The sequence below is a fragment of the Sinohyriopsis cumingii genome, chromosome 3, assembly GCF_028554795.1.
Source record: "Sinohyriopsis cumingii isolate HCF-2022 chromosome 3, ASM2855479v2, whole genome shotgun sequence".
In the NCBI taxonomy this organism is placed as follows: domain Eukaryota; kingdom Metazoa; phylum Mollusca; class Bivalvia; order Unionida; family Unionidae; genus Sinohyriopsis; species Sinohyriopsis cumingii.
In genome coordinates this window covers 91,437,007-91,459,037 of record NC_142963.1, presented here as the reverse complement: position 1 = coordinate 91,459,037, position 22,031 = coordinate 91,437,007, and the positions used below count along the sequence as shown (strand labels likewise).

The window sequence follows — 22,031 nt, the reverse complement described above, 5'->3', positions numbered from 1 at the left end:
AATTAGTCTGAAGTACACTATTTTTAGCAGTTATTAAAATAAAGAAAATGAATTTTGCCAGACTAGACAATACCAGTTTCTGAAAGTGCAATGAATAAATTATTATAAAATGCAAATAAAGTTATCAACTCTTTTTTTACATCCTACCTATTAAGTCCAGGACATGAAAATGACAAAGAAGAGCTATCAGTTTTTTGACGTGATTGTGTGTGTGTGTGTGTAATTTGGATTTTAATGTAGCTTTAACAATTTTTCAGTCCTATTGCTATGATGCCTGCAGTGTGGCAGTTTATAGTGATGTCTAGCACTGTGGGAGCTCATGCCACACACATGTAGCAAGATGTCCCACCTAGTCACATCATCCTGACACTAGGCCGACCAGTCCTAACGCTAACCTAACCTATTAATGCTGAATGCCGATGGTACCATTTTGTCTTTGACTTGGCTGGGGTTTAGCACCCCCTTCATGTTGGATAGATCTGCTCTGTATGTCCATGTTACAATCAGTCTTATTGGTCAATAATGGGAGATAAAAGGACATTTAACCAATCAAGAAAGAGTTAACAAATGATTGTTCTTAATAACTCAAGGCATTTTCTCCCATTCTGTGCCATGTGTTAGTTAATCAGGAGGAAAACATGGCATTTGTAGTTGACAGTGGAAACAATGGCTTTTGTTTCATGCTAGCAATTCATAATCTGTCTGAATTTTCAGGTTTTTCTAAGGATGAACTTGACAACGTTGAATTCAGAAATGTTGGTAGTGACATTGAACTATCTTCTTTGTCTAGCTTTTCTGAAACTGAGACAGAATCCAATGATGAAGACAGTGAAAAGTGCACCAGAGTCAAATGCTCCGAACGTTACAAAGAATACATAGAGTGTCGTTCCAACTATGGTTTTAGATGAGGGGAATAAAGAAATCATTTTTTAAATATTTTTTTGCCTTAGCTTTAACTGAAGCAATTGTGGCACAAGCTAATGGCTATGCAGCAAGATGTGTGGAAGGAAAGCCTGATTCACTTTGGCAACCCATGACAATAGACAAAATGCTGACCTTTCTAGGAAGACATCTGATGTCAATTCTGGCACTTCCAACCTTTACCTCAGCTTGGCAATCTTCATGGCTCTACCAGATACTAAGTATTCCCAGAGTATGTTCTGAAAAGTTGTCCAAGTATTTTCATGTGAATGACACCAGGTAGAATCCATGATGCCAACCTGAACATGACAAGTTCTGTCACATAAGACCAGTCTTGCAAATTATAAGGGTCATAAAGAGGAAAGTGTGGATGACAGAATGATTGCTATAAACTTAGTTTATCCTTCAAGCAATATTTGCCATTACAGCCATCTGGAATAATAAAAGTCTGGGAATGAGCAGACCCACATTATGTACACAAGTTCCAGGTGTATACAGGAAGAGAAAAAGGCCAGATTGAATACACAAAATAGGAGGGTCTTGGTGCCTGCATTGTCACTGATTTTAGAGAAAATACATGGAGAATCACATGAAGTTTACATGGACAACTTGTTCTCTAGCCCCGCACTGTTCCAGTCACATAGAAAACAACAAATTTATTGCCTAGGTACAGTATGAACCAATAGAAAGGGAATGCATGAAACAACAAAATTTAAAGACAAGGATGAGAGTGTCATGATGACAAAAGACAATTATGTGCTGTAGCATGGAGGGACAAAAACAACACAGTCTATTATCTATCAACAAGTTGTGATCCAAGTGAGAGCAGGATGGTGTGTAGGAGGCCAAAAAATAGAACCTACCAGGAAGTGCCAGCTCCAATTGTCTAAAACTGTATAACAAAAAAACATATTGGGGGTTGACCTGGCAGACCAGAAAAGAATGCAGTATTCCACCAGTCACAGAGCTACCAAATGGTGGAAATGTGTTTTGGTTCTGCTTTGATGTGGCTTTAGTGAATGTATTAATAACTGCATCCAACCACAAACCTGTTACCAAAACACAACGAAATCAAATGAAGACAATTGGATTTTTGAATTGCTCAGTTGATGATAAGGACAGTTCAAGGATCAAGAAAGAGAAAAGCATAGTCTGTAATTGATAACTGGAGATGTTCATTGGCCCACACAAGCCAAAACACCAGGGCAAGAAAAAAGGCAGCATGTCAGTGTGATGTCTGTGCATAAAGCATAACTGCTTCTTTATACACCATGAAGAACTAAGAAACAGAACGCAATGACTAGATAACATTTTAAAATAATTATATGCATATATTTGACCAATAACTTTGTAAAAAAGATTTGCAGATATATTTTAGTGTTTAAAAATAGTCTTATTGTGTTTTATTCATGGATTTTAATGCCTATCTTGTGGATGTCAGCAGGATAAAAGAAACCAACAGACATAAGGTAGCCAGAGATTTTAATATGCAATGTTCAAGTCTCTAAATAAGTCTATTATACAGAAAATAACTAAAACAATTAGCCCATAACCCCAAATCATCTACTAAAAAGTTACTGCTCTGGTGGACTAGTGGTTAGAGCATCTGCCTCAAAGACTTATAAAAAATGGTACTGACAGCTGCCTCGCTTGGTGCTCAGCATTGAGAGGTTAGTGTTAGGACTGGTCGGCCTGATGTCAGGATAATGTGACTGGGTGAGACATGATGCTACATGTCTGCAGCATAATGCCCCAGTGCTAGATATCACTATTAACTGCCACACTGTAGATGTTGTAGCAATATGACTGAAATTTTTTTAAAGCTACATTAAAAATCCAAATCACACACACAAACATCACTTAAAAAGTTATTGTATGGCTGCAGCAGCATCAGGCTCTGGCAGTCAGCCCCCAAATCTGCAGCAGCTGTGGCAATAGCAGCTAGACAGAGCAGTGTGTCACTACAACAGCACTAGTAGTTAAGGAGTTAATGTTTCTGTTTTCTCTTGAATGTCCACCTGTACAAGACAGATTTTACTGGCTGAAAGTCACTGGCATTGACTAACCTTGGAGTGGCCACCAGTAGTACAAGCAAAGTTAATGTATCAACAATTACCTTGATTAGTCACTAGGATGAGGCCTCACAAGAAAAACATGCACCAAGCATTCCACTCATCTAATTTATATACTTGTTCACAATGTTAAGCTACTGAGAGCAATAGATCACAATATACAATGTTACAAGTCTATGCTCTTATAACATGTAACAGAAAAGAGTGAAAACAACAAGCATTGTAAAATTCAACCAAATAATTTTTTCCCTATAACACAAAGTGAAAATGAAGAAAAAAAGAACTTACAGTATTGCAAATTAAATCCCAAAATAATCCTAGAATTACAGATAAAAGTCCTAATTATTTAATGTTCTGAATAAACTTTCATAGAAATCCAAATAAACTTCAACGCTGATGGTGTTGATGTGCCTGTGGTGACCAGTATTGTGAGTGACCAGTATTGTGTTGTCATACCAACCATCTTTTGTTGAAACACAAAAGATGGTCATATAATTCCAGGCTTGAATTCATTATAAATTCCAGTGAATGTCTCTGTCAAAGAATATTATTTTGCAATGAGCACTCTGTATTTACAGAGAAAATTCAATTTGAATTGAGTAATTTGAAGAAATAAATTCCAGCACAAATGAACTACTGGACACAACAATAATACACATTAATTCTACTAGATCTTAAGCACAAATGGATAATCTTTCCAGTGACAAGATTATGTAGTTCTTTACTTGATCTCAGGTCACAATTAACAGTTTCTTAAAAAATCATTACCTAATGTTAAAAATAGCCTTCTAGAAAGTTCTTAATTTTTACAAATAAAATATTAGTTATTATAAAAAGGTCTGTTACTAAAATTATAACATAGAGCCTGGACAATGTCACAGTACCCAGGTAAATTGTAGGAAAATTCCAATAATCTTGACCCAGACCCAAATAAACATATTTCTATTAATACTTATCCTGGTATTCAACCCATACAAATAGAGAATATTTTAGCTATTAGATTTTTTTTACAGAATCAAATTTTAAAAAAATCAATAATTCAGGTCAAGTAGAAACAAAACTTGAATTTAGACAAGGTTAAGTCCAACATACAAAATAATAGCTAAATGAGTGAGCAACTGAATGATAGGACTTTGATTTAGGCAGCATTAGCTTTAAATTAGTTGACAGGACATTTATGGAAGAGATTCAGTTTTAAAGGCTAGCAGAAAACATGAAGCATACTGGCAGGTTCTAAAGCATCATAGGTTGAAATGATAGCTTATTGGGACCATTATGGTGAAAGGCTATGGAGAGAACACTGAACAGTGTCCAGCTGCTAAGAAAACTCAACAAATCATGATATTGAAGTGAAGTATCATTAAATTTCAAGAATGAAGTGCCTTAAACATTTTTGCATCACTATTTTTAACCATCCTAACATCATTCCCATTCTTGAATCATGCAACATGTTTTTTGTGACTTCACATACTTTTTATTGAGAACCTGCCATCATCAAGTGGGTCAAAGAGTGTCTTTACAATGATAGCGAGTGCTAAGAAATATCTGACAAAATGAGATTTAAATGCACTCTAAAATCAAAGGAAACACAAAGAAAATGTTGATTTTAATTGTCTTAAAGTACTGTGGCTTAAAGCAAGCATCAGATGTTCAAACCTGGGCCACAATTCACATGCTAGCTTTCTTTACCTTTCTATTAATAGGAAATACATGTGATGGATTTCTGGGACAGCAGGACAAGGTACAAAATTGGTTACTATAATGCAAGGGTCAGCAACCTATTTTACACAGCATGCCATTTTTATCCGGATTAATTACAAAATGAACAAGTGACTGCCACCAGTAAGAGAGTAACAGTTTTAAATTGAGATTTTTGTTGCCCTTCGTGTGCCATACAAAACCTCTGGATGTGCCAACTTGTAGCACACATGACATAGGCTGCCAACCCCTGCTATAGTGTACACTTCTTATAAGGAAAAATAAACCAGTATGTAATTTTGGAGTATATTAAAATAGGAAAAAAAAATTGTTGTGAAATTGCCTAACAAACATACAAATTCAACATAATAACCATACAAATTCAACACATATTTTGAGATAGCTCAAGAATTTTTTTTGGATATTTTCTCTGGGTCCCAATTATATTTTACTGGAACAGCCCTGAATATATTGCTATCATGATTTTAAAAGTTCTTTCAGCATTATAATGCATGCATTAAAATCCAAGTTAAGGTTACAGACAATGGCAGGTCAAAATGAACATTTTTTGCAAATTGACTGACTGATAATATACAATTTATTACTGGTCAATAGTTTTATGCTTGTTATATTTTACTTTTTATCATGAGCTGGACAAAATATTTTAAGCACATATGCTAACAGAAGCTATACCATACAAAAATGGAGAAAAAAAATTCAAACTAAGCAAAAATACCCAACAAAGAGACATACACCCATAATATTGTGGTGTGTGATCTTGTGCTTTATAACTTCTGCACAACACAGAACAGTACAGTACACATCACTCCTGGAAAAACCATAAACAGTGTTCAGAATATCACTTCTGGACAATACATAAACTTGTGCTTCACTCCCGGATGATACATAAACTTGTGTACAGTGCATCACTTCTGAACAATACATAAACCTGTGTACAGTACATCACTCCTGTACAATACATAAAAGGGAATATCAGTAACATTCAGTTCAAGGATGATAAAATGTGTACTTGTTTTACTGCTTACTTAAAAAATCTAATTGGAAATAGGGTGATGGATTCTATTAAATTATGTGATACTCTTTTGTCTAGTTGAAGATACATTTTATTACAGTTGTTAGGTTGGGTGTTTTCAGTTTTAAAAAAAATGCTTTGCTGGCATATTATTACTGGATACTTACTGGCATATTATCACTGGATACTTACTGGCATATTATCACTGGATACTTACTGGCATATTATCACTGGATACTTACTGGCATATTATCACTAGATACTTACTAGCATATTATCACTGGATACTTACTGGCATATTATCACTGGATACTTACTGGCATATTATCACTAGATACTTACTGGCATATTATCACTGGATACTTACTGGGTTGTCAGTCAACATGAAGATCATTTCCTCAATATCTGCAAGAATAAACCATGTCTATCATTACTGGTTGATGTTTACTTACTGTAATAAACCATGTATATCATTACTGATGTCTGTTTTACTTACTGTAATAAACCATGTATATTATTACTGATGTCTATTTTTACTTACTGTAATAAACCATGTATATCATTACTGATGTCTGTTTTACTTACTGAAGTATACCATGTTCATTATTACTAATGTCTGTTTTACTTACTGTAATAAACCATGTATATTATTACTGATGTCTGTTTTTACTTACTGTAATAAACCATTTATATCATTACTGATGTCTATTTTTACTTACTGTAATAAACCATGTATATCATTACTGATGTCTATTTTTACTTACTGTAATAAACCATGTATATCATTAATGTCTGTTTTACTTACTGAAGTATACCATGTTCATTATTACTGATGTCTGTTTTACTTACTGTAATAAACCATGTATATTATTACTGATGTACATTTTTTACTTATTGTAATAAACCATGTATATCATTATTGATGTATATTTTTACTCACTGTAATAAACCATGTATATTATTACTGGTCTATGTTTACTTACTGTAAAAAACTATGTATATTATTACTGATGTATATTTTTACTTACTGTAATAATCCATGTATATTATTACTGGTCTATGTTTACTTACTGTAATAAACCATGTATATTATTACTGGTCTATGTTTACTTATTGTAATAAACTATGTATATCATTACTGATGTCTGTTTTACTTACTGTAATAAACCATGTATATTATTACTGATGTCTGTTTTACTTACTGTAATAAACCATGTATATTATTACTGACGTCTATTTTTATTTACTGTAATGCATGTTATTTTTCACACACAACACACTAATTATATTTATCGTGTACTGATATGTATAATAAATAATGGGGTTGGGCCTGAACAGATCCACATCATTTATGATACTTTCTGACCTACCCGTATTATTGTAAGAAAGAAAATGGTACAGGACTGCTAGCTTTCAACTCTGTGAATGGAACTTTTTTTAAAAAAGTACTACTGTATTTACCGTATATGTTGGGACACGATAAAATAATTATTTTTTTTCCTGTCCCAGAACTTATGGAGAAACATTTTTTTCACTTTGGTCATATGTCCCAAGACTTAAGAAACGAAATAAATTTGTATTGCATTTGTGCCCACCCACCCCACTGCACGTCGCAATAAAATAGATAAATGAAACGCTTAATTGATAATAAAAAGAAAGAAACTAACCTTGTGTTGTTATCATTTATTCCTTTTTTCAACATGAGCATTAAAGAATAAAATATTTCCACGAAATCCGTATAAGTAGCGTAGGCTTCCATTCTGTAGCGTGTATCAATTATGTCCGATACCACACACCATGTTGTTCATTGACATGAACACCGAGAAACAATTGTGTGTGGTTGTGCTCAAAGGTTTGAACATGTTATCCGACTGAAAACTGGAGCCAACAAAATCGCATACAAGAGGGAAATAGTCAACTGATATCTTGAAGACACCATTCACGCATGACACGGTGTTGGGTCCAAAATAATCAAGATTGAATTATATCCAGGTCTACTGTATGACAGTATCTCGCAAAAAAAAAATCATCATTTGAAAACACATTCACTTGAGTGCAAGTGACAGTCTTTTCACCAGCTAGAGTTACATAATTATCTTTACTATATACACCAAGCACATATAAGCCCTGGTGGTGAATAAACACGACTGGCAGAAAGCAGTTAACTCCTTCTCTGAACCTACCGACAGGACATCAAAGACAAAAGGTTATTTTTATTATAAAGCAGGCCACCTCAGAAGCCGACCCCGGTTACTTTATTTTGTAAAGGATATCAATACAAAGGTTATTTTATTGCAAGGCAAGCCGACATCGGAAGTTGACTATGGATTCTGTGGAGTGAGTTTTTTTTTTTTTTTTTTTTTTGGAATATACAAAGACGGCCGAGATATGGAAGCATACTTGGGTTCCTTTTCAACTGTATTCACGGGAATTTTGAAAATAAATTGAAACAATGGAAAAATTTTAAAGTGACACAATATAGTGCTTTGTGCACAGATGTTGATGACCCAGCGTCACCCAGAATATTTGGAGAAAATAAAATCATGTGATGAATTCGTTAAGGCCAGAAGAAAACTATAGTGTATGCCAGTATATCGCAGATAAAAATCATTATTTTAAAACACATTCACCTGGGTGCAAGTGACAATCTTTTCACCAGCGCGGGTTACATAAGTATCATTAATATTTACCCGCAGACATCAGTGCACCTTTGTATTAATTATTACTAAAGATGCCAAGCACATATAAGCCCTGGTGGTAAATAAACACAACTGGCAGCCAGCAGTAAACTTCTTTGAACTTGCTGACAGGACATCAAAGACAAAGGTTATTTTTATTACAAAGCAAGCCGACGTTGGAAGCCGACTTTGGACTCGGAAGCCGAATTTTTTTAAAGGATATCAATAGAAAGGTTATTTTATTGCAAAGCAAGCTGACCTCAGATGCCGACTACTGGATTCTTTTAAGTGTGCCGATTTATCTTTTTAGCTTTGAATATACAAAGACGGCCGAGATATGGAAGCTAACTTTGGTTCCTTTTCAACAGTATTCACAAAAAGTTTGACAATAAAGTAAAACAATGGAACAGTTTTTAAAGTTGCACAATATAGTGCTTCGTGCGCGAACATCCAAAAGATTTGGAGAAAATAAAATCACGTTAAGATGGGCATCAAAGTGTGAGAATTAGCAAGACTAGTGCAGATTTGAAAAAAAATCTTTCTTTTGTTCTTGCAGTTTCCACTTCAGATGGTGTGTTGCCTCCAACAATTTTTCACGGTATGAGAAAGTTAAAAAAGTATTCATGTACCAAAATGACAGACTGTACGTGTGCAGGAGACGGGTTGTGTTGATGAGATGCTGCTGCAGTGGATTAAAGAGTTATATCTCAAGTACAGTTTTATATTTAAAAAATATTGATGTAAAATAATTTCTAATATGACAGTATGCTGACTATACTACATTGTTTTTGGATGGATCCAACAAAAATCTTAATAATACAACACTTAGATTAAAATTCTATGCAACATCTGGCCTCAGTGTAAATTGAGAGAAAGCAGAAATAATATGGATAGGAATCATGAAAAACTGAAATCATTATTTTTGTATAGAGTATAATTTATGCCCGATGTATGACTTCTTCACAATTTTAGGCATTATCTTTTCTACAGATTTGACTCCCATGATAAACTAGAATTAAGATGGTAAATTAAATGAAAACAAATTATTACTGGCTCAATAGTGTGAGAAAAATCTGACCCCTTTTAGGAAATCTTATTGTGGTAAAATTACTTGATTTATCAAAATTAAATCCTATATTAATAATGTTAACCAAATTTTTCAGAATGGTTCATAAAAATGAAACAGTTTAATCCACAAGTAATTGTGACAAGGGACAGATGACATGATAAAAAAGAAAAGAAACAGGTACATGTAATTGTGATGACATGGGACAGATGACATGACAAAAAAGAAAAGAAACAAGTAAAAGTTATGAAGATGGAAGGATTGCTGTGACTGATCTTAAATTATTTGGGTCTGAGAACTACTTGCCAAAAAATGAAAATAAAGAAAACTGATGTGTCACTGTTTTAATTGTTTTGAAGAATTTATTAAGTTTGTTATCAGTTATAATGTTGATAATAAACTTTGGAAAGTTCATTTTATATCTTATATACTCGATAAAGTTTTTTTTAATCAAAGATTTTTTCTTCAGAATTTACTGCTGAGCCTTTAATGCACAGTAAAAATATCTGGGTTGGAATATCAATATTCTTTCAGCAAACAATGTTTCAAAAGTTATACCGTATTTACCATATATGTTGGGACACGATAAAATATATTAAAAAATTCCTGTCCCAGAACTTATGGTGAAATATTTTTTCACTTTGGTCATATGTCCCAAGACTTAAGAAATGAAACAAATTTGTATTGCATTTGTGCTTGCTCCTTCCCTTCTTGCTTGCAATAAAACAGATAAATATAAATAAAACGCTTAATTGATAATAAAAAGAAACTTACCTTGTGTTGTTATCATTTATTCCTTTTTTCAACATGAGCATTAAAGAATAAAATATATCCACGAAATTATGTCCGATACCACACATCAAAGGTTATTTTTATTACAAAGCAAGCCTACCTCGGAAGCTGACTTTGGACTCAGAAGCCAGATTTTTTTTTAAAGGATATCAATACAAAGGTTATTTTATTGCAAAGCAAGCTGACCTTGGAAGCCGACTATGGATTCTTTTAAGTGTGCAGATCTTTTATTTTTTATTTTTGAATATACAAAGACGGCTGAGATATGGATGCTAACCTTGGTTCCTTTTCACTGGTATTCACGAAAATTTTGAAAATAAAGTGAAACAATGGAACAGTTTTTAAAGTGGCATAATATAGTGCTTCGTGCGTGAACATCGATGACCCAGCATCATCCAGAAGATTTGGAGAAAATAAAATCACGTGATGAATTCGTGAAGGCCAGAAGAAAAACAGATCATTTGGCCAACAATATGATCATAAACATGGATGAAACTCTAGTGTACTTTGATTGCATTCCTGGATGGACTGATGATAAGATGGGGGTCAAAAGTGTGAGAATTTGCAATACAAGTGCAGATTTGAAAAATCTGACTTTTGTCGTTACAGTTTCCGCTTCATTTGATGTGTTGTCTCTAACAATTTTTCACTGTATGAGAAAGCTAAAAAAAATAATTAACGTACCGAAAGAATGGATCGTACATGTGCAGGAGAAGGGTTGTGTTGATGAGATGCTGCTGCAGTGATTAAATAGTTTTATCTCAAGTACACAGTTTTATATTTTTTAAAATAAAATTTCAGTTGGAGTGCATTTCCGACATGTAATTTTCGAATGATTTAAAAGGTGTCCCACAACTTAACGATTCGAGAAAAAAAAATTGTGACCCAGAACATACAGTGCACAAAAAATTACTTTTAAAATTAATTTATGGTGTTCCAACAAATACAGTAAATATGGTACTATTTCTAAATGATATTGTTCTGAAGAATGAAGAATTCTTTCATGGCAAGAAGTAAATGAAATATTGGGACCAACTTTTTGCAATATGCTGGGGTCATTAATTCTGTGAGATTATATATGAGTAGATTAGCTACTAATCTGAACAAGAAATTTTAGAAAAATCTTTTATTACAAATATTACTTATCTTAAAAACAAAGAAAGGTTGCATAAATATTTATTATAACATCATGATGAAAGATAGAGATATACTATTAACAAAAATAATAATTAAATGGAAAATATAACTACAAATCCACCAAATCAATTTGATTGGGAAAAACATTCTGCCATAATGTGTATAACTACTGATTCTGATTTAATGTGGTTTCAGCATAAATTACTCCACATAATTCTTATAAGAAACACACTAAATCATAAAAAACACTAATTTATTTCTTCCTTTGTCACTCAAAAGAATAATTGTGATTTATTAAACCTAACAATGAAATTAATTATACACTAATGATAGCTAAAAGATTCCTACACATTAGAAAGCATGAAATAAAGCCTCCATCTCTACCTTTGTTTAAAAACTTTCATAACAGATACACAATTTCAGAAAGAATTAGCCAAAAGAAACAATAAACTGATATTCTTCGAAACTTTATATGATACCTATGCTCAGTGGTGTAGTGCTAAATAAAGATGTGAGAGAACACAATAAAGAAGTGAGGGAACGCATGTTACTCAGATGCTGGGGGACAATGGCAGGTGTAAAAAAGTGAATGCATGAAAACGTAAGGGAAGGCTGTTCCCACAGCACTAAATACCTGCCTATGATATATTAATATAGTAGTAAAGCACACTAATATTTCTACATATTATCTAGGGGGACATATATTACAAATAGTAGTATAGCACATTGATATTTCTACATATCGTTGGGGACACATATATTAAAAATAGTAGTATATCACTAATATGTATGTGTGTGTATATATATATATATATATATATATATATATATATATATATATATATATATATATATGGTGTGCCTGACCTTTGTGATTGAGGGTAGAGTTTTGGCCTTCCTGATTTTTGTAATTTTTAAAAAAAGATATTTACTAAAAACCTAACCTTGTTTAAGAGTTTGGTATTTTCTGGAGGTGAACTTGTCAACCATTTACATCTCTATCTCTCCTTCCCTTTTTTTGCTTACATATATCAAAGCTGAATAGGAATGTTTTAATTGCTGTAATATACCTAAAAATTATGAATACTACTAATTAACAATTTACTAGTGATATATATGCAGGATATAATCATGCACATTCACCTACATTCTTTATATTTTGCTTAACTTCTTTTTCTTGTTCTTTTTATTTCAGTATTTTAATTTTGTTTAGTTCTTGTGGTTACCTTTTGCAAAGGCAAGTACAATTTTATAGATGTAGGTATGTATAGACAACAACAACACTGTTAAGTCCTATGGGCTTAAACTATGTATAAGACAAGGTAAAACCGAACAAGCATAAAATATTCCAAACTAAATTTATTTGCCTAAAACATAAAATCAAATAATGTAAGAATTATAAATAACTTAGTGTATGGTATGCATTCCTATAATATTTCCTAAATGTACTATTAATTTCACAGTAACCTAGTATTGATCCAAAGTATTCCAAATGAAGCATAAATGAAATAACACTGTTCTATTATCAAAAAGTTTTACTTCAATGTATATCCAATGAAAGTGAATGCCACAAAAATCGCATAATGTTTCATAATAATCCAACTAAATCAAATAAATATCCAATTTACTGAATAATTCAGATAATCCAGCAAGTTACTGTTTGTTTAGAATAAATGGTTTTCTGCAATGGAGTTTCAAAGAACATATTACGTATGACTAAATCAAATTTTCCCTCCAACTCTTACAAAGCTGAAATATAACTGAAAAATGAAATGCTGCATATTTAATTCTTTTATAGCATCAAATCAACAATTCTGAATCACAAGAAAATATTCCACACAACAGTCTTTCTCTGACTTTTTTATTATTACTGAGCCAATCAGTAACTAGGGTATGCATGATAGCTCTGGAGTACAGATGTTCTCCTAAGATCACACGATGTTCACATGACCTCCATTCAACTATTTCATGGTGTACTTTCATCTAATTGGTTGTTGACCTGAACTTGGCAATAACCTTGATTTATTAATGGAGAAAGCAGATATTGTACTCTTTATATTGCACAGGCCAGCCACAGAATTAAAGAAAAAAATGTCATTAACCCAAATGACTCAAATAAAAACTATACTATAAAATAATATATGATACAGACATCTGCAAAAACACATACGTGAGAGAATAAACTGTAATGTAGTCCGTGGGAAGGTTCCCAGCCAACAGCTACCTTGATGTTGTTGTGTTTTTATAATATTATTTTAATATTCTTTTTGTACAAGTGTACTCTTCCTTAATTCATGCACATTGCTATTGCACTTGATAATACATGTTTGTGAAGAAAAAAAAGAAAAAAGGTCAGGAATGAAAAATATTAACTAAAGTCCTGTGTAATGAAGACATATGCTTTTTCTGTTTGTCCAATTCAAGGACATGTGATTTAGATGGCCAAGTTATGTTTATTTAAGGAAACAAGTAATTTGACAGTAAAAGACAGGGTTAGCAATAACTCAATCATGCATATCATTTAAGCATGACTTTCTGAACATCACTGCCAAAATAAACATATATTTCAGAAAACAACAATAGCGGTAGATTTGAAAGTGATTCCAGAATCTGACACACCTCCTGCTATGCTGACCAACTGTTCTTAAAGAGAAATTTGTATTAAAATACATGCACCCCATATCAAGTCTGTAACAGGATGGAAATGGCATAGAACCCATTTATCATTATTTCCTATGGGCAAAACCCTAGGAATTCACCTTTTTTTTAATGATAATTGCTTCTATGCTTTGCATCTGTACTACCAGTTAACTCTTTAAGAACAATAATACTTTTAAGATTGTATACATAGACAAACATTACTTCAAATGGGATGTTGACTGATACTGATGAAAACTAATGGCTAAAAAGTCCCTTCTTTGTCCAATCACCTTAATAGTAAAGGCAATTCAGTTTTCATCTGGAGTTTAATTCTACAGCCTAATGTAGTCTATCAGCATACAATACAAAATTTTCTTTTTTTTCCTCATAAATATTGTAAATATCTCAAATGGAATTCTTCAAAACATCCTTACCATCTTTTCCAAAGTTCCAATTTTTGCTGACTGGTGTAGATATTAACTTCACTCTCTGTGTTAGAGTAGCTGCAATATCAATAAGTATAATGATTCAATAAATTTATTTAGTAATTAAATCATTCATTTCTTCATTCACTCACTCACCTTTTAATTAATTAATTAATTAATTAATTAATTAATTAATTAGTTCATTCATTCATTCATTCACCAGACCATTCCGGTGGCCTAGTGGTTAGAGCGTCTGCCTTGGATGTGGGATGTCATGTGTTCAAACCCTAGCCATGTCATACCAAAGACTAATATTAATTGTAACAGCAGCTGCCTCTCTAGGTGCTCAGCATTAAGAGGTTAGTGTTAGGACTAGTTGGCCTGGTGTCAGGATAATGTGACTGGGTGGGACATGCCACATGTCTGCGGCATGATGCCCCAGTGCTAGACATCACTATAAACCGCCTCACTACAGACGTTGTAGTGATATGAATGAGAATTTTTTACACCTATGTTAACAATCCAAATCACACACATACAATTCATTCATTCATTTACCTGAACTGGCAGTATGAATTAAAACGTAAAAAAGGAGAAGTTAAACAGAGATAAACACATGGATTTTATCATCTTTATAACACAATAATTTTTTATCTTTTTTAATTCCCTCTAGATGGGTTAGTTAATACTTTAATTACAACAAGCATTAACAAAATGTTACAAAGTGTTACATGAAGATCCGTCGCAATTTTAGGGCTGCCCACTTGTTGAATGCAGTTTCAGTCTAATTTTTCACATCTGTACATGCTGATTCTCATTAAATTCTTGAGAGATGAGATGCAGAGCTTATTTCTGATGTCAGTTTTTATGAGGTTCATCTTACTGAATCCACGTTCACAGTCCAGTGCTGACAGGTGACACCAGTAGTCTCTCAGCAGCCCCCCCACCCCCCTCTTTTATGGCTAGCTTCACAAAGCTTGTAGCGAATTGCTTCCTAAATCCCAAGAATGATCACTGAATGCTGTATAAATTTTCTCAACAAGAAAAATAGGATCTCCATTCCCACGAATGAAACTTACACGAGTCAACACCTGGCAATATTGGACCGTATATATAAGCATAAATTCACACCCAATTTAGGGATTCTTTCACTCCTGTATTTTGAGAAATAAATAATTATTATTATTTTTTTGCTATTTCTTGTTGCAGAGTTTAAGTCTCTGCAGCCGTAACACGGGACTGATGGCAAAAGGAAAAGATCAATGAGTAAAATGTTGCACTGGCGACAGATATAATTGTGATTGAGATTTTTTCCATTTGCTTTGTATTTATACACAGTAGTCGGTACTTCAAAGGTTATCAGTTTTCTATGAAGGTTCAGCAAAACTATTGTATTGGTATATGTATAAAAAAACAGAAGGATTAGCCATACAATTAACTGCATCTGTTCTATTCGCGTCTTCAGAAGTCGGTCGAGGGGGAGGTGTGTGTGTGTGTGTGTGTGTGTGTGTGTGTGTGTGTGTGTGTGTGTGTATATATATATATATATATATATATATATATATATATATATATAAAAATCAGTTGTATAAAAGTGACAATTTGAGAGGCAGCTTTTGCACTAAATAGATATCTTTGTACAGTCGCTCTGATAGATATTTCAATAGGACAAACAATATTAAGAATAATGACACCAATTTGTTGTTAGTTTCCAGGACCATTTTCGGGCAGCGAATGGGAACATTATTATACAATAGCTATAACCCATCATGCAAGCTGCTGCCATCAATACTGATATTTTTTTACACTACACAGCACATGCTGCACAATATATACTTTTTCAGACAAGGTACCTCTGGGTACAATGTTCATAAGAACTAGTTGTACAGCAAAGATTATTTTCCTGAAATATTTTTAGAAACCTATCTTGACATACTCGTCATTCAGTGAAGCTGTGTGCCCAATGGTAGCTAACCTTTCTCAACAGCTAACCTTTCTCAACCTCTAAATCTATCAAATTGTTGTATACATCTGTCTCACTAAATCGTCTGAATTTAATAAATTATCAAATATCATTTTTGCCTACATCAATATTTACTTACTGAAGCTTTTGATAGCCAAAATCCTAATCATCCAAACTCCAAAAAGTACTGAATGAAATCCTTGGTCTCCATTTTGATGGAGAATGTTACCCAGTAATTTTAATTATGACTATATCTTAACACATTAAACCCTAGCGATGAGTTAACGTGGCAGGAGGTAGTAGCCTACTGCCGAGCTCTGTAGCGTCATGGTTATGCAAGATACACTAAAGTGGTTGGTATTATAGAAAGGTAGACAGATGTAGCTCTACAATGATACCAAATAATCTGGAATTTCTAGTTGAACTACAAAATACAGAGGGAAAAACCGCATTTTTTGGACCCAAATTTTTTCTACCCAAAATTGGCCTGTGGTCGGGATCTGATTTTGTGTCCGGATTTTAGACTTTTTGGTCTCAGATCTAAGGCAAACTGGTATGAACTGCAAACAGACAGATGAACCTTTGCAAAAAGTAGGATAAGTTGGGCATTTGGAATAAAGAGTGGTCTCGATACAAAAATAATAGCTCCGTTTAGCACCAAAAAAATCCAACTTTTATCCTTCTGCTCATGCGCGAGCCAAATAGCCAATGAAAATTGATGTTTCTAACACAACAAGGCAGTATGTTATTGAAAGATCACCTGGGATTTGGTGTTTTCGGATCTTTTCAGAAATAGCTTTCAAAATGTGTTTCCTACTCCAATTTCAGGTGAAAATGACAAAAACCTCTAGAGGTTAATGTGTTAAACAGCAACCACATAATGCAACTTGATGGCCATTTACCTCAATGATGTAGTTTCTAATAAAGGGTTTTCTTTGAAAGTGGCATTACAGCAACAGCTCAAAGGGTTCAGGTATACTGTAGGCATCAAAACATGCTTCTATGCAGACGGTGCATTTGTCGAAATACATTTGTATGTGAATCAGATGGGTATGTCCATTAGTGCTTTAATGGGAATGTGGTAGAAGTGTCCAAAAGCACTTAAATGATGTAAAGGGTTAAGACAATATAAACAGTTTAGTCCCTGTCCTATCTTACAAAATAGATTACCTGGTGACCAGGCTTAGGAGGATAACTTTTCATGGTTTGTCGTGGTACTGACATCTTACCAAACATGATTAGACTGAGAAAGTATTCAAACACTTATATCAAAATGAACTAATAAAATTATAAATTGATTTTATGACTATTTGTAATATTCTAACTTGATAAATCTTCATTTATTATATTAACAAATCTGATTTCTTATTCAGAATTAAACTTATATAATAAAAAAGTTATCTACTAATATCTGTTTCAATATACAGTTGTATCCAAGATGTTCTTTGAATCTCATTTTATTTTTGAAAATTCGTACCTAATGTTTCCCACTATGATCAAAAGTGTCATGAAGTTTCTATATATAGCAATTTTGCAAATTACTAAAGTGAAACTTTGATCATTTGATCTTACCATCTTCATCAAGGATGAAGTCAAAGCCGTTTTTTCTGAATATATCCAGGTTATCAATTAATATTGCTTCATTGCTGGATGTTAGCTCCAGGGTCAGTGGACTGTAAAAAAAAGAATAATTGACAAAATATACAAACAATGGATGTGTTTATAGACCACAAATGCCCTGTATCAATGACTTAAACCAATACAAAACTCAACCAAAGTGTAACAGATGGATGGATGAATGAAAGACAGAAGGAAGGAACTAACAAACAACAGTAATTATATCTTACATCACCGTAACAAAATTATTAAGGTAACAGGTAATTTAATATATTTATTAAATGAAGAGAAAAAGGAAAGAAAACTTGATGCATTGCAAATTTTTTAATTTTATATATATAATGCTTAACATAGGAGACAACTATTATCCTTTACTGGTTGTGTAGAGTTAACAAGGACTAGGAAAGAAAAATTAAACTCTTCACCTATGAAAAGATTCATGAGGAGACAATTTTGATTTTTTAAGGGATGGTGTTCAGATTTTGCAGAAAAATTGTTTTAGAATTTGGAAAGTCTATAGTTGGTTGCTTGGTATGGGTTTAACATCATTTTTCAGTACAATATAAGCTATACATAGTGGCCATTATATTTGGGTTTACTAGACCACTCGCCACCCAGGGCCTCTGCAGCAAATTTCTGTAACGTGTTAAGTGAGAAAAACCGTATTATCAATTTTATATATATAAAGTTTGTCTGTGGCAATTATGAAGATTGTTTAAAATAGCTCATTGATTGAAGTTATTTTGCTTTTATTAGCAATTCTGACAAATAAAAATAAGATGGTGTGTGTGTGTGACTTGGATTTTTAACATAGCTTTAACAATTTTTCAGTCATATCGCTACGATATCTGCAGTGTGGCAGTTTATTGTGATGTCTAGCACTGGGGCATCACGCCACAGACATGTAGCATGATGTCCCACTCAGTCACATTATCCTGACACCAGGCTGACCAGTCCTAACCCTAACCTCTTAATGCTGAGCACCAAGCAAGGCAACTGTTAGTACCATTTTTGAAGTCTTTGGTATGAGTCGGCCAGGGATCAAAACCACGACCTCCCACATCTGAGGTGGACGTTCTAACCACTAGGCCACCAGATCGGTTTAAAAAAATATGACAACAGTTTACTGATTAAAAAATACCACCATTTCATTTATCATCTAATACATTCCACTTGCAAACTAGTTTCTTGTTGGAGAAATAGTTCATATACAAATGAAAGAATACTTGCTCAGCATATTTTCGTTTACAAGTGTCCAAATTAGGTAAAACTGAAAGATAAACATTTTTCCTTTTTTTTAACACGGACAGACAACAAAAGAGAGATTAAAACTTAATAGGGCAGGAACCCACTTAAAGTTTACTGATCAAACCACTTTTCACTTGCACACAGAATAAATATGATGCATACATATGAACCTCCTGCATGAGAGGTTTGTTTCCTGAGATTAGGGATGTCTCCAATCACTTAAATCTCCAGCGGATGCAAAATTATAATTGAAAAAAAAAAAATTCTCCATAGTTTTCACATTTTGTTTGAGTGTAGTATATTGATGGTAATACTGCCCATAATTATGTGACTATGAACTGGCTCAAGAAGGGCAGGTCAATGTAGTTGCTAATTTCGCCCTTAGATCCTGTAGACAAAGTCAGCTGGCTTCATTGTTTGAAGTTAGTTAAGTTGGATTATACTATGTGTGAGCAGAATTCCAAAAAGATTATAAATGTTAGTTGACTATTGTGGGGTTACTAAGGAGCTCACTCAGCTTAAACAATAAACATTATTTTGATTCTCTCTGTAAAAGATTTTCTGCTTCAATGATTAAAGTTGTCAAGATGTATGATTAAAAAGCTTTTGGACCATGTTCACTAGCCAAGGTTCAGATAATCCTATATACACCATGGCATATTGAGCAGATATTTCTAAGCTTCAGGTCTGTGAATTTCATTGGATGCGGCAGCAAGCTACTGCATCCAATAAAATTAAGATGTTCAAATTTGAACACTGTTCTTATGTGATCAAGACAAGGGGAGCACACAACTTGAATGGACTGAAAAATAAGCAATTTTCCAGTGTCAGTCCGTGTTTGCACAAATACTGTTCACTCAAATACACCTGTAATGGCTTTCCTCTGGTACACAGTCATACTTCTGATGTTAAACTTCCAAAGTATCCTTTTTAGACCAATTGCAACAACTGTTTTCAGCAGATGTGCAATGTACCACACTACTGGTTAGTTGGCATAACATACTAAGGGAGTTAACACATGAAATCCAATAGATGTCGCTAGGACAAAGCACCAATATATTTGTGGCTTGTAAGGTTAATAATTCCTTACTTTACTTCTTCGCACATACTTATATTATTACATATACTATATTTTCTTTGGGACTGTTACCCATGATTTGAGAGAAAGATTTTAGAAGTATGTCTCCATAGATGGAGAAATATGGTAATTTAGTCTGTATTTCCAAACAGGATAAATTTATAGTTCATCTAATATTGTTATGGTTGGTTTTAATCCAACTTCAATGATACCTGAAGCATTGCCATAGCCATGGTTTAGGGTTTTGTTTCTTTTATTACAAAAGCTTAAGTTGGTGTTTCAATGTGTGAAAGCAGCTCTCATTTGTTGATGCAGATGTATTTATATACAAATACGGTAGCTAATGGAAACTCAGTCAACCAATGAAAATGTGTAATGCATCCTGCCTCATGACATAATTTCAATACTTACACACTGGAGAGTGTGGTACTGAAATGACATCACGAGTCGGAATGCAGCTGAGTTTACAAGAAGTAAGCATATTAATCAAAGAATCATGAAAGAGATACATTAATATTTAACAAAGTATGCATCAAGGTAACAAAATATAGCAATATCAAGACATGGCATGTTTAATGTATTTCAAAACATACCTCAAGCGTGGGAAGCTTTCATAGCATGACAGCCTTCAGTTACATGAGGAAACCTTTGTTCTTCTTTCCATCACGACACCTTGCTAGGGAAGGATGTATTTGTGTGATTTTATTAGGAAATGAGGACATGCAACTAAAAATTCGTTACACTTGGCTTGTGAAGATGATTTTGGACAGGATTATCTCTCAGTGCAAAACAATAAGCAACCACAATATTGCATAAAAATTTAAAGATGGATGGAAACAGGAATTTCAGTGGTACAATCAAGTTCAAATGGACATGAATATGTATTCTGCTCTTCTATAAAGCTGATTTTAAGATTAGATACATTGTCAAGAATGGCATCAAGTGTCATGCAGTATCCCTATCTCAAAAAAGTATATTACCCCAACAACAAATATGCCATCACTGAAATCCATGGAATTTGCATCAAATGTTGATAAAGTTAAATTTGCTGAGACACTATTTGCCAATTTGTAGCTGGATTTAATATTGTGTTTCTGGAAGATCATTTTTCAGATCTAGTCAAAATAATGTTCCTGTCTCAGAAATTGCACAAAACTGCTCCACATAGTGACTATTTTATTGTTCCTAAAAAATCATAATCTTAATTTTATATTAATAATAATAATAATAATAACAACAACAATAATGATAATACATCTCTCCCTCAATAAAAATTAGGAATGGGACGCCATTTCTGCTTGACATCAAGAAAAATGGGGGTGGGTGGGAAGGTGGAGTGGGGGTGTAAAGGTGTTGTTTAATGAATGAATACTCTTTGATAATCACAGACATAACTGTTGATGTTGTTTGCTTTTTTTATATCAATTACCTTTATGTTCAAGATACCCAACCTCTGAAATATCAGTGACAATATGACAAAAAGGTTTTAATAACAACAGATCTAAACAAATATAGTGTATTAGGTCAATGCTTTTTGTTCTTGTTGATTTACAACAAGATCACATTCTTTTAAACACTAGGGATATTTATTTCATGAAACAACCATCAATGTTGAACTTGATCCTGAAGTTTTGTTTCCTTGAAGAAATAATAATAGTGAACT

The 22,031-nt window shown here is 33.3% G+C and overlaps 1 protein-coding gene and 1 long non-coding RNA gene across 7 annotated transcripts in view; one reads left to right on the top strand and one right to left on the bottom strand.

Annotated features, from left to right (window-relative positions):
• LOC149803278 (mismatch repair endonuclease PMS2-like) overlaps positions 1-22,031 on the bottom strand; it is a 163,936-nt gene that overhangs the window by 13,758 nt on the left and 128,147 nt on the right. For 5 of the 6 annotated variants that reach the window (XM_089952949.1, XM_089952950.1, XM_089952951.1 and 2 more), the window contains 3 exons: positions 17,998-18,098; positions 14,472-14,540; positions 6,092-6,129 (listed from right to left, as the gene is read on the bottom strand). In XM_089952949.1, coding sequence (XP_089809075.1) covers positions 6,092-6,129; positions 14,472-14,540; positions 17,998-18,098 — 208 coding nt within the window. Of the gene's footprint in view, positions 1-6,066; positions 6,130-14,471; positions 14,541-17,997; positions 18,099-22,031 lie in introns of all 6 variants that reach the window. The other variant, XM_089952952.1, reaches the window with a different exon arrangement.
• The window catches only part of LOC149803279 (uncharacterized), a 67,260-nt gene that overhangs the window by 31,465 nt on the left and 13,764 nt on the right, over positions 1-22,031 (top strand). The window lies entirely within an intron of this gene.